The 14075-nt window shown below is 57.4% G+C and overlaps 1 protein-coding gene across 1 annotated transcript in view; it reads right to left on the bottom strand.

Annotated features, from left to right (window-relative positions):
- Nucleotides 1-14075, bottom strand: part of Galnt17 (polypeptide N-acetylgalactosaminyltransferase 17) — a 392012-nt gene that overhangs the window by 214699 nt on the left and 163238 nt on the right. Inside the window, exon 3 of the mRNA XM_047534202.1 lies at nt 4745-4911. Within this exon, the coding sequence (XP_047390158.1) occupies nt 4745-4911 (167 nt within the window). The remainder of the gene's footprint in view (nt 1-4744; nt 4912-14075) is intronic.

The raw sequence follows: 14075 nt of genomic DNA on the forward strand, positions 1-14075 counted from the left end.
ACTGATTTAAAGAGCTATTACCAAGGAGCAGCTATCAAGGCATAATAAAAGACCCTAGAGCAACTGAGCAGAGGTGAGAGTGTGGCAGTAACCTGTCACAACTACAGCAGCTGTTTTGACAAGGATGCGGTGACTGTTCAATTGGGGCAAGAACAGGCTCTTCAACAAACATAGCTGGGACAACTCTCACCCTTGGGAGGAACATAAATTTGAACCCCTACCTCAAACCACATACAAAACTTAGCTCACAACATATAAAGACCCTAATGAAAGAGCTAAAACTATAAAAACTCTTAGAAGACAACACTGACATAAGTCTTCGTGGCCTGGGTTAAGAAATAGTTTCTCAGCTATGACACTGAGAATTCAATGACCCAAAGGAGAAAAATAGTCGAACTGTATTTAATCAAAATGAAAAACTTTATTGCATCCAAGGACACAATCAAGAACATGGAAAAAATCCACACAGCAAGATACAGCATGTGCAAACACACTTGCAAAACTATTTGCCGAATATATTTGATAAGGGAGAGTCTCCAGGTCATATATCAAGAACAATTACAAATCAACAGGAAAGACACACACCTTATTTTTAAAAAGAGCAGAGGACTTGAATGCCAAAGGAGACCAATGGCAAATAAGCCTCTGGAAAGATGCTCAACTAGTCACTAGGGAAATGCAAACCAAGTCACAAGATAGCAGCTCACGATAACTAGGGTGGCCTTAACTCTTAAGAAAAGGAAAGTAACAAGCGTTGGCAGGGATGTGGGGAAGGGGGACCCTTGTGTGTCTCTGGAGGTAGTGTTGAATGTGCCGCTGCTAAGGAAGACAGTCTGGAGGTTTCTCAGCGTTAACCACAGAACTACCATGATCCAGCAAGCACGCCTGGCATATACCCAAGAACATCGAGAGCATGACGGCCCGGAAACTTACACGTGAATGTTCAGGGTACCGCTCTTCCTAACAGCCAAGCAGCAGGAACAACCCAAAGATCCACCAGCTCTTAAATGGGTCAATAAATGTGCTACACCCATACGGTTATTCAGTCATCAAAAGGGATGAAGTGCTGGTATAGGCCACGCAGTGGCGTAAACCCAGGAAACACTAAAGGTCTCATGTTGTAGGCTGTACTTTCGATCAAGTGTCCAGAAGAGGTGAGTTGTAGAGACATAGGAGCCCCAAGCAGGCAGGTTGGGAGAGGCTGCTCTCAGGGACAGGGTTTCTTTGGGAGATGCTGGAAATGTTCTAGAATTAGGCCACCGTGACAGGTACACACTGAAGGCCATGAATTCTACACTTCATGGTGATGCATTTGACCTCAATTAGAACGAGGAACACGAATAGAAGATGTTCAGGCATGAAGTAAAGACGATGGCCCGGGAACTCCATGCACCCGAGGGCAGAGCCCCACCGAGCGCCAGTCTGAGGCCCAGGTGCCAGCAGGAGTCAGGACACCCTGCCTGGAGCTCGGGAGAGGCACAGCTGTCCTGGGCCATGAGGCCTGACTGGGGAGAATGCACACAGGGGAGGGACCACGCGGTGTCCTGATGCGAGGACCCTGAGCTATCCCAACTGCAGCAGGGAGCAGAGGGGTAGGAAGGGCGGCCCCACAGAGGGTTCGAGGAGAGTCAGGCGGCACCGGAGGAGAACCACACCAGCCAAGAAACTGCCCAACTGTCCCAGGTGCCCGCAGCCCAGATGCAACCAGGTGGGGAAGCACTCTGGGCCCTGAGCAGCAGGCGCTCACCTGAGTGACAGAGGACAGAGGACTTGGGCTGAACATGCACCCACGTCAACTTGCGGGCTGAATGCAAAGGCGAGGTCAAACAGCCGCAGAACACTAACAGGGCAGCCCCGCCTCACGGGCCTGCTGAGCCAGAGTCGCTGGCTCCGCCCACGACTTCCCTGAGCCAGGCTGGACCCCGGCACCCTGCACAGAGAAGGGTCCACTCTGACCTCATTAAAAACCATGTTTTGGCTTTTTTTTTTTAAATAAAAAGGGAAAAAAATTATGCTCTATATGTCAGGGAGAAAAAAGCAGAAAATTAACTTGATCTTAACTACGTCATGATCTTAACTACGTCATGATCTTAACTAGGTCAAACTGGCATCTAAGAGGGCAGGGCATGCAGGAAGGAAGGAGCAGCTGCCTCCAGTTAGTTTCTTCAGCATCTGTCTTTCCAACGATATTTCTTTTCAGATAGATTCATATCTTCCTACAAAGAGCATGCGTTACTTCTAAGTTCAGAAAACGAAACTGTTACGTTGGAAAAGTAATGCTTTAATCAAACTTAAACCAGAGGTAGGCAAGGATAACAATATTAATGTTAGAAGAACCGAATTCAGGGGAAAAAAAAAAAAGGTATGCTTTTAAGATAAAGAGGGCATTATATAATGATCCCCACCACCACAAATAACGAGAGCATGCAGAGACAATCTGCAGCTGCCAGAGAAACTGAGAACAAGATGCATACATACATCAAGTATCATTAAGAACGCAGGAAGGAACAGTCATTGTGGAAGGCGATTTTTAAAAACACCATTATCAAACAAGACTTAAGAAAATAAACTCACAGTCTTTCTACATACACAAAATTGATGTCTGGCAGGAATTCAATTCTGTGATTACAGTGTGTGGGGGCCTTTTCAAGTAGACAGAGAACATTGATGAAACCTGATAATGATAGATACCAAAGAACATCCCAATATAATAAGAAAGAATTAAATTCCTCTTCTAGTTAGCGAGAAGCCCTGTGTGTCCTGGAGGAAAGCCTGAGACGAGAGCCAGGCGAGGAGAAGGAAGAAAGGGTGTCAGTACAGCACGCTCGGGCCCCGGGCACCTAGGGCAAGGGCGGGGGAGGAGCAGGGACTAGCCTGGTGGTCTGCGGAACCCCAGCCTCCTCTCCCTTGTGCTGGCCCACTGAAAGGGCCCTTCCAGAGCAGGTCCGGGTCCTGGTTGTCTTAACCCAGTGATTCTCGAACTCTGGCCCACCATCCCCGGGAGCATGTGGGACCTCAGTGCCCTGGAAGCAGAGCTGACACTGCGGTGGGCTCCAGAAACTTCTGCTAAAGTGCCCAGTGCCGAAGGGGTCTGAGTGCTGCGGCTCCCTCGCCCGGCCCAGGCTCGCCCTGCGGGCAGCTGGCAGGGCTCCTGGTGCTGCCCACTGGGACGTGGTGGGATGCCTTCCCTTTCCAGCCACTCCCCAGAACCCACTGGGGCCCCCCTTGCTGCCCAAATGAACCACTGCTCTGCGAAGGTAATTTTAGGGTCTGCCTTACCCCAGGTGGGCAGAGCCTGCCTGACCTCCCGTCCTCTCCTCTGGCTGGCTCCTGTGAGTTTCCTTGGGTGGAGGCTACCAGCATGACCCTCACCCCAGACCAGCCTGGCGGGCAGTCCACCCAGCTCTGTCTGGGACACCTCGAGCTGTGTGGCCATAGCACCTGCCGTCTGGCTTCTCATTCAAACCCTAGCTGGGCGAAGCTCACGGAAGGTCAACGGGGTGGGCCCCTGAAGCAAGTCCACCCGACACAAGGAGCCCAGCTGAGGAGACAACCCCAAGTCACAGCTATCGAGCGTTATGGCTGGCAAGGTGAGGCGGGAGCCACGGACAGGGACGCGTGCAGGGGCTGCAAGGAGGGCATGCTGGGGACACAGGGAACCAGGGGACTTCAGGCAGCAGGAGGGGCACAGGACAGGGTCCCACAGAGGGACCTGGGAGTACTGCTGAAGTGAGGGGTCGCGCACTGGCCGAAGGCAGCCCTGGTCATAGCACCAGGGGCTGCAGAGGCCCTGGCCAGGTCAGGGGAGACCCTGCTGGATAATGTGGAAGCTTCAAGCCTAGAAGAGCCTCCTCCTCCTGGAGGACCACCAACGTCAGGCCTTCGCAAATCCGTAGACAACACGATGGCCTAACGTGAAGGAAGACACCAGGAGTGTGACGCTCACCCAGTGACCAGTGCTCACCGGACAGACGAGGGCTGCAGAAGGCCCTGGGGAAAAGCCAGCGGCTCAGAAGGGGCAGACGACCTCAGCTCCTGAAGGTGACCAGGCTGTAAACAAGCCCCATGCTGCCAGCTCGTCTGCTTCCCACCCAGAGCCTCTGGCAGGGGTCCATTCCTCAGGGGTGGTCTCCTTATCCTGCAGCTGCTCAGAAGCAGCCCTGGACCTTCGGGCAGGCCCGCTGCTGGCTTTCCTGGCCGTCCTGAGCCTGCAGGGCTTCCTCCCTCAGCGGGCACAGTGCTCCTTGGGCTCTGTGCCGACAGAGAGGGACGATCCACACAGTGCCCACCTTGGCCACCGCGCACCTGTGTCTGACGGACTCCCAGGGCCTTCAGGGAACGTGGGTTCTGCCCCTGGTGCCGATCTGGTGTCTAATTGATCGACTGCTCCCAGGGGCGCTGAATTCCGGAAGCCCTGCAAACATGGCTCACTCTGACCTACGGTTATCGGGGCCAATGGACCAGGAGGCAATCCTGACGGAGGATGAACAGCTCCCGAACAGGACAGTTTTTATCTAAACCTTGGAAAATGACAGCGGAGACCAGGAGGGGGCTCCAGCCCTTCCCCTTATCCCTTCCAGGTGACGTGACAAGGGAAGTTAGTCCAGGCCCGTCACTTGAGAGCCCCGAGGACCAGGAGCCAAGCCAGCACGCCCCCACCCCGCCCCGAGGGCGCCTCCTTCCCGCGTGAGACCAGGTGCACTCCCGCCAGCTGAGGCCAGTCCTGGCCAGCAGGCCGCCCTACCTTCGTCACTGTTGTCGTCCACCAGGATGATCTCCTTGAGCAGGTGCGTGGGCGTGTGATTGACGGCGCTGTGCACGGACCGCAGGATCACCGACAGAGCCTCGTTCACGAAGATGAAGATGATGGAGATCTGGGGCAGCTCCTTGGAGTACTTGAGCTCCTTGCACCTGGAGGAGGAGAGCGGAAGCCGCTTAGAGAGGCGGGAGGCATGCGGGCACAGCTGGACGCACGAGGGCCACGGCGTCCTTGAACCCTGCACGAAGCCCAGCACCGTGGGTCCCTCCCGGCCCCTCTCATTAGGAGCTTAGAATGAACCCTCGGGTTGGGGGGAGCAGTTGGGACCCAGCTCCTCCTCCCCCAGGCCCACCACCCCCAAGCAAAGGGAAAGCACCCGTCTGTCTCCAGCCCACACCCCCTCACCGCCATGCCCCCTCCCTGAGCACCCCACCTTTCCTCTGGCTCCAGCTTCATGCATGCCTGCCCAGCTCCCTCCAGGCACTGGACCACTCTGTTCCAGCTAGGCAATGACCCCTGGGCCCCAAAGCACTCGCCGAAAGACGGCCAGGAATGGAAGCACCAGCACCCAGGCCCTGCGTCCAGAGCAGGCCTCCGCTCCCACGGTGGCCATCTGCCTGACCGGCCTCTGGGACGTCCTGCCTTCCCCGTCCCGCTCCCCTGGCACGTCAGGCTCTCCTCGCCTCCAAGATGAACTATGTGCTCTAAGTCTGAGTTCCAGGGTCTCTCTCTGGAGGAACCCAGAGATGACATCTGCTGAGCCCACCAAGAGCCAGGCACTGCACTGGGGCTCCCTGCCCTCGGAGAGCTGCCACTCTAGGGGAGGAAACAGCACATCTGCCAAGCATGTGGGCAGAGGCAGTGGCCCTAGTGCCACACCTCGCAAGCTTCCTGAAAGGCCGGGGAGGAGCCAGATGGAGGTTAAAGGGCAGGATGCTCCTTCCCCCTCTGGGGTATGGCGGGAGGTGTAAGGGAAGAGTGAACCCTGAGATCTGCTGTGCATGCCTGTCACAGGAGCACTGTCCTCTGTCCAGGCAGCCCTGGGGGTTTATTTTAGGCTCAGTCTCAGCCACATCAGAAATGCCAAACAGAAACAACGGAGCAGGATGGAGATGTGCATTTTAAAGAGACCTTCCCCTCCTGAGAGGGGCTGGCATCCAGCTCCCGTGAAGGAGGAAACAAAGGAAGGAGAGGAAGGGACAGAGCAGGGGGGGCAGCCCGAGCAGGAGCCAGAAACGCTGCTGTTCTTTATGCCGAACAGCTTGGGCTGTGTCGGGCCGTATTAATCATGCAGACAATTTTCAGAGGAAAATAAAGTTTTGTTACAATATACAGTGGTGTCTCCTGGAGCAGACGTCCAGGGATCCATTGATCACACAGCCTCATTTTCACCACATCGCTGTAAATCCACTTCTGGAGCTGCTGGGAGATTAGGGAGGCTATTGACGGACCCTGGGCTGGTGGTGGGAGTCACATCATTGACTGGGTGGTGATGAGGGACGAGGGCGCCCAGGAGGTCCCTTGGGGTCTCCGCCATCCGGAGCCTGGCTGCCTGGCAGCTGCTCCCTCTCAGCTGGCTCCTCACCAGCCACCATCTCGTCTGCAGGAGCCCCCAGCACACACCCGACTCCCAGCACATTCCCGGGCTGGCTTCTCTGGGCCATTTTTTAACAGCCTCTGTCTCTGCAGCTGAGAAGGAGGAGGCAGGCTGCACCGTGCACAGCCACGTGTCCACCCAGGCGAGGGGGTCAGGCCGAAATGCGGAGGGGCTGGAAGTCGGCCCTCTGGGTTGGGCAGGCGAACAGGAGAGGTAAGAGCCTTCGGGCAGCTGGGTCCTCAAGGCTGGGATTTCAAAGGCAAGGAGTGCTCCAGCACTTGCCACCCACGTGACCCTGTGCACTTAACTCACGCCACCCGCACCTCAGCCTCTCCACCTGCAGAGCTGGTGAGATGGCCTCACTGTGCCCAGATCCAGGCCGTCTGTAAGGATCGGTGGGAGAAGCTTCCAGAGCCCTTGCAAAAGCAATGCTCTGCCTAACAAAAAAAGCCAGTCTGCCTTCAGTCCCCCTTGTACGTGCTCTTTTTACATCCCCAGTGACCGGGGACAGGCTTCCAGAGTTTCTCTCAACTCAGACCCTTCCCACAGACCCATTCAGACTCTGCTCCCCAGAAGAGCCCAAGACTACCCTGGCACAGGTGAGGTGGCCCATCTCACCTACACAGGTGTCCTCCCGGTTCCCTTTATTTATTCACCATTTATTCATTTGCTGGCAAACAACATCAACACAGTGACTATCACTACAAGAATTCACATCATTTTTGTTGGTCTTCGAGCTGTAGAGGGGCAGGTCACTAAGCTTGGTGGTGGGCACAGGGCCATGGCCAGTGCCAGGAACAGGGAAGGCAGTGGTCATCTCAGAGCCTGGCTTCCTGCCCCTTCTCTGGACGAGGGAACATACAGGCTCAGATGCATTTCTTGATCCCAGGCTGCAAAGCCAGCTGAGAGAGCAGCCTGGGAGGAGAGTAGAATCTGGATCTCCAAGACACTCGGGGAAGAGGAGTGGATGGTGTGAGAGTGGCAAGATACCTTGGCATCCACTGCAGGGGGCTGTGTTCTCCTCCTCTGGCAACCCTGACCCCGATCTGGGTCCCAGAAATGAGGAATTTCTTTTTAAAAGTTAATCAGTAAGCAATATGCAATGCTTCGTGGGGAAGAAGTACGTCCCCGGGAAAGCTAACTTGAGGTCCGGATTGATTTCAATCAATGCCCAAGAGGGCTGAGAAGAAATTCAAGACCAGCTTTCCCCTCTCCAAGGCTGAGGGAGACAGACTCACCATGAGGCTGTTCTCCTGGAGAAACGAAGGCAGAGGCCCATGACTAGCCAAAGCTGTGAGATGGTGAACACCTGCCTCACCGCCTGCCTGTCCGCCCCTCTGCCCACACTCCTGGGGTGACCCCTGAACTCGAGTCACAGGGTGACCACCTCCCTTCCACCCACGCCAGAGCCACTGCACGGACCGCACTAAGCCACGGGTGCCCCCACCTTACTGCACAGAGGTGAGCTGGGAGACAGGCCGCCTCCAGGAAGCCACGGGACAGGAAGGAAGTGAGGGCCCCAGCCAGGAGGAAATCTAGGCCCCAAGAGTGGCCTCCCTCTCAGAAGCAGGCCCTGCCCTCACGTGAGCACTGTTTAAGGGACACAGGCATGGGCACAGAGGAGCGGTACCGAGACGAGCTCCTGACCCTGTCTGCCGACCTGGAGACAGGCAGAGGTCCCCAGATAGCCCCATCCTCATAAAGGAGCGTAGACGCAGTGTGGTCCAGGAATCCCAGCGGGTGATGATGAGGAGGAGGAGGATTACATGGTACAGGCCCCAGGCCCGACACTGCGCAGCCCCCTCTACTGGGCTGTCCTGTGGAATCCTCACTGCGACCTCGCCAGATGGGAAATATTGTCCTCCCAGCTCACAGATAAGGAACCCCGGGCCAAGAGAGGCAAAGACACCCAGCCCATGCCACCCAGCGAGTCTGAGAAGCAGCAGGAAGGCCCTGCTGGTATTGGTTTGAACTCTCTGGGGTGCCCCTGTTGGGCGAGAGCCCAGTTCCTGAGCCGGAGGCTAGGCCGTCTATCCTGCCTGGGCCTCTGTTTCTTCTTATCTGTCCCGAAAGCTCTGAGAGGCCTTGGACCTCTGAGGCCGCCAGCACCAGACCCCCGACCTGCTGGGCTTGTCTTCCTGGAAGGCGCCAGGGCCAGCCCTGCCCAGGGGAGTTCCTCCAGGTAGGACGTGGGTGAGCAGAAGCCAGCGCCACGGCCCCCAGGACAGAACGTGGGCAAGGCCCCTGGTGTCCTGGCTGTGAATCTGGACAGGGTGCTCTCCTGGGCAGGGTCCCTGAGGAGTTATCAAAAGCCCCTTAACTGGAGGATCTCAAGCAGAGAGGGGCCAGGCCTGTCCACCGTCATGCCAGGGCCTTGTGGGTCCCGCTGCCAATGGAACCATGGTGGCCCTGTGGCCCTTCCGCACCCTGGCCGGGCCCTGTTGTCCCCACCATCCCTCGGGGATGGGGCAGGACCTAAGGGGATGGGTGTGGAAGGTAACTGCATGTGCTCAGGACAGCTGGGCAGGTACCCAGGGCCTGAGGAAGGGCCCAGTTCATGGGTCCTGTCAAAAGGGAGGCCCTTCTAGGGCGTGAGTTCCTCAGCATCCCTGGGCTTACAAGGGTGTCACCTGCACCTGCAGACCCTCCTGGTGCTGCACTCATCCCTGGCTCCCAGGTGCAGTGACGCCCTCAGCCTCTGCCCCACCCTAATAGCAGGCCCATCACCACACCCTGCCCAGCTCCCATCTGGCCAAGGGCAGCCGAGAGCCTGGGATATTGGCTGAAGCACATTAAGGACTATAAATGAGGCAGTTGGAAATGCAACGTGAAGCTGCCAGGCACCCAAGGGATGTCCCTACAGGGCTGTGACAGATGAGCTCAGGCGGCCCAGGAGGGTGGGGGAGAGCAGCTGCAAGCTGGCTTTAAAGACAGATCACAGGTCAACCTTGCAAGGTCAAGAGCAGGCAGGAGTAGCAACGAGCTCCTGGGAGCCCAGAGACAGAGAGGGCTCCCTTCTTTTCTCTTCCATCACCTCCCAGAAGAAACCTCTGCCAGCTTGCTCAGAGATGGTGCAGAGCTAGAACAGACCCGCAGACTAGCTCGGGCTCTGGAAGTTTCTACCTCGCTGATTCTTTTGTTTTCTTGTTTCATTTTCAGATGTTTCCTAAATATGCATAAGTTGACATTCAAGAGGGGTCGGGACAGATGACGAGATCCAGTGCTCTCCCGCGCCAGGGTCGCGACCGCCAGGCATCCCAAGCTCTCTGGCTACGGAAGATGTCATGGAGTGAAGCAAGAGGAAGAAACATGGGGAGTCCAGGGGCCGGGACGTGGGGGGCCTGAATCAGAAAATACCTCGCTGCACCCCACGGACAGTGGCACCCATGAGAAACCCCTTGGGAACCAAGCAGGACGGGCCAGCCCCACCGGCACACTGCTCCTTGCACTGTGGCAGAGGAGGTGGGAGGAGGAGCCTTTCTGTGGCCACCCGTCGTCACTGTCCAACCACAGGACATCCGAACCTCTTCCAGACGAGAGCCCTTCACACTCTGAACGTGTTATGCTATTTGAGGAAACTCGGAAGGAAACTCGGTGTCCCCTTCCCCTTCACTCCCGGGAGGAGCACCCTTCTCCCTGAGCCCGAGTGGCCACCTGGACTCCCCTGGGCCACACCCTCGTTGGTTGGCACCAGACACCCTGGGTGTACCCAAGACCCACTCTCATGGGGAGAAGGCAGAGGGTGCAGCCCAAGGAGGTCTTCCGTGTGGCTGGGCTACTCAGCCATGCTGCCCAGTGTGGTTCCTAGGTGCAAGTCATCTGGAGGGAAGGCGAGGGTGGGGAATGTCTCCTCTTGTTCGGGGTCTGAGTTCCGGGAGCTCTGGTGGCCCGAGCTTACCTAGGGATACAGGGCATCCCCCGCAGAGCTACACCAACCCAACCGACAAGAAGCCTGGGGACTCCTCTCTGGAAACTCACACCTGAGCCTGGAAATGGCCATGGGCACTGTCAGCATGTGGTGAAGGCCCCGGAAGACCCTGCACACCTTCTGCCACCCAAGGGACACCACCACAGCCACCTCACTTGCTCTCCAACCAGAAGAGGGGCTCCTCCTACTCTCTGGCTCACTGTGGACATGTCAGTCACCTCGACAATCTAACTGCCTGCCATGGCTATGGCTAATTGGATGGGTCCTTTCGGCTGAGTCACGGTCCCCAGGTACTTGGTCAAGTTTTATCCTAGAGGAGATTGACATTTTGGTCAGTTGACTTGGAGGACACATACTGTCATCCATAACGTGGGCAGTTGGTTGAAAGACAGAAGGAAAAAAAAAACAAACTGAGGTCACTGGGAAGGAATTTCTGCCAGCAGACGGTCCTCAGACTGGAACCGCGACATCAGCCTTCCCCAGGTCTCTGTCCGGCCTGCCCAGTGCCCCTTGGATGTGAGTCCACCGGCCTTCACGACTGTGTGAGCCAACTCCTCCAAACAGCGTCCTCTCTGCTTGGCGCCACTCATCATTAGGGAAAAGCCAATCAAAACTGCATGAGACCCACCTTGCGCCCGTTAAGATCACTACAGTCCCAAATAAACACAAGTGCTGGAGAGGACACGGAGAGACTGGACACTGCCCTGGGGCTGAGAGGGCAAACAGCACGGCCACCATGGGAAGAGCAGCTCCTGGTGGAACCAACACGGGGCCCGGGACTCGACCATGGAACCAGCACAGGGTTCTGGACTCCACTGTGGAACCAGGGTCTCCCTTCCTCCCTTGTAGGTATACACTCTGCAGAACTGAGAGTGCGTAGGGCCTTGGAAACACGTGCACACCTGTGTCCTTGTTCAGGATGAGCTAAGTGGGGAAGCAGGCGGCCCACCTGAGTGGACGAAAGGTCAGAGAGCGAGGGACACACAGTGCACGCAGGGGCTCAGGGGTCCGCTCCCGCAGGGAGGAAGTCCCGCTGTATGAGGCAACACGGTGAAGCTCCAGCCCCCGTGCTCAGAGAGAGAAGGCAGGCCAAGAGTCCCGGTGAGGCCAGGTACCTGAGCCCTCAGACCGACGAAGAGGAGGTGGAGGGGCTGCGGGGTGGGGAGGACGGGGCGCTGAGGTCAGTGTGGTGTGCCAGCCTCACCTGGAGAGAAGCCCTGGGGACAGATGGTGGCCTGGCAGAGCTGTTTGGTAGCACTGAAGGCATGCTGAAGCGGTCATCATGGAGAATTCTATGAAGAAACGAGTTCGTTCCTTATCTGTCAGTCTGTCTGTCTGTCTGTCTCCCTGGGGAGCCTGACTCAGGCAGAAGGAAGAGCACACCAGGTCGGCTGTCCACCTCCTCCAGCGCCCTCACACTGCCATCTCTCCTTCCTGTCCCTGCCTCTGGCCCCCATGGGCGCCTGCAAGGACCATTGAGCTGGGCGCTGCCGGGCAGTCACCTCCAGACTCCAGGACACTGCGGCGCCTTCCGCCTCGACAGTCAGGCCCTCCTGTGCCGCCCACACGCCCTCTTGCCCTCCAGATCCCGTGCTCTGCCTTCCCTTGGTCCCTGCCCTTCCCCCGGTCCCCGCCCTTCCCCGCTTCCCGTTCTTCCGTCCCGCTGAGCTCCGCACTCCTCTCCAGCCACACTCCCCTCTGCCCAGCTTTGTCCTTCCCTCCCTGCAGCCCCAAAGACACAGCCCTGGGCCACCCATCCACCCAGAGCTTCCTCGCCCACTGCCCACTCCTCATTTAGGGAGAAAGGATGGAGTCTCTCCCACGTCAGGGAAAGTCCTTTCCCCATCCTGAGTCACCCGCCTTCTCTCTTGGTCTCACCTCCCTGGCCCCTTCTTCACCTCCCCTGCATCCCTGGCTTCTACGAACGCCATTCTGCCCATACTGGCCCTGCTCTGTGGACAGAGTGGCCGGCGACCCCAACCTGACTGGCCCTCGTTCCTGTGGTATTCAACACTGTCCCTCCTTTCCCCGTGTGGATGGCTCGTCCGCGGATCTCGGGCCACCCGCTCACCCAGACCTGCCTCTGCCTCTGCGTCTCCTCCCGTGTGAGCTGTCCTGGTCACTCCTTCTGGGCATGGGTTCTCTTCTCGGCTCATCCTCTAAACTCCAAAGCACCCCAGGTCTCCGTCTTCTCCCCCGGGCTATTCTGTCTTCCTAAACTGGCCCTGTGCGACCTCTCCCAGCTAGGACGCTGGCTACTCCCCACGGAGCCTCACCCAGGCACCCCCTTCCTCTGGACATCTTTGCCTGGACAGCTCCCGAGCACCCCGAATTCAGGAAGCCCAAAGCTGAAACCTGCTCTCTCGGTGCCTCCGGGTCTTCACTGATGGATGCCACCCTGTGACCAGGAATCCGAGTCACGGGCACTCAGCATGTCCGGTCAGTCACCAAAGCTTGGAGACTCTGCCACCTCTGGGGTTGACGATACCTACCCTTCCCCATCCCGCTTTTCTACAGCCTGACTTCCAGTCCCGAATGACACCAAAGGCCGCCATCTTGTCTCCTGCCTGCAGCCCACCCCACTCCCAACTCGAGCCCCTCCAGCAGAGTGATCTTCCTAGACACGCAGACCTGACTACGTCCTCCTCTACCTAACCCGTCCCTGGGCCCCTGTCAGCCTTCAGGATTGGGTTCCAACTCTGCCTGGCCCCCGAGTTGAGCCCAATGTCACCTCTACGGCCTCGTCCCTCTCCCAGCCCAACCTCCAGCCAATACGACTCTGGTGTCACTGGGATGGCGCCCTTACTTCACAAGCTCCTCTCTGCCTCCTGTGCCCTACCTCCCGTCCAGACGCCTCCACCCTGCAGCCCAGCCCCAGGCCAGCGCTCCTCCTCCGCTGCCCCCAGCCTGCTCTGCTGTTTTCAGGGCAGCTGGTACATCTTCTTTCCTTCTCTGTCCCCCGAGTGCCACGCGATACCTGGCAGAGAAATGGTTACTGAGTGAACCAGCGGAAACCTCCCTCCCTACTCATCCCTCTGTCCTCCTCCTGATCAAAGGTATCGCTTATTTCCTGCCATAGTGAAATAAGCGTTGGCACTCCAATGCTTAAAAGGTCTCAACCCGGGCACAACTGCACTTGTGGCGCTCCTGAGTTACTAATCAGGGCTCAAACTCTCCAAGATGCTTGGGTCAAGTACATTACCCCGCCCAGCGCTCGGCTCTGATTCCCTCCTCATCAAGCCTCTCCTCTCATCTTAGGAGAGAGGCATCGTTTTTGGCAGCCGCAGAACGAGATGTGGGGTGGAATCACTGAGATGCGCGAGGCCCTCTTCTCATTATCGGGGAGACGCACACTTTGCTGAGTGGCTTAATTTCCCCTGGTTGAGCTCTGCAGCTCCTCCAGGAAGAGCCATGTACCTCATTAGCCCAGTCCCGCACGGAGCCGGCTCGGGACAGGCTGCCTATTCCAGCATTTGAGCCCCATGTGTCTGTCCCTCCAGTCCTGTTGGGGCCATTTCCCTGAATCAAAGTTCAGCCAGCGCCACACCATGAACCCCCAGGTGTGTGCAGCATGAACCCCCAGGTGTGTGCAGCATGAACACCCAGGTGTGTGTAGCATGAACCCCCAGGTGTGTGCAGCATGAACCCCCAGGTGTGTGTAGCATGAACACCCAGGTGTGTGCAGCATGAACACCCAGGTGTGTGCAGCATGAACCCCCAGGTGTGTGCAGCATGAACACCCAGGTGTGTGCAGCATGAATGCCCAGGTGTGTGTAGCATGAACCCCCAGG

This window comes from Sciurus carolinensis, chromosome 18 (assembly GCF_902686445.1).
Source record: "Sciurus carolinensis chromosome 18, mSciCar1.2, whole genome shotgun sequence".
In the NCBI taxonomy this organism is placed as follows: Eukaryota; Metazoa; Chordata; class Mammalia; order Rodentia; family Sciuridae; genus Sciurus; species Sciurus carolinensis.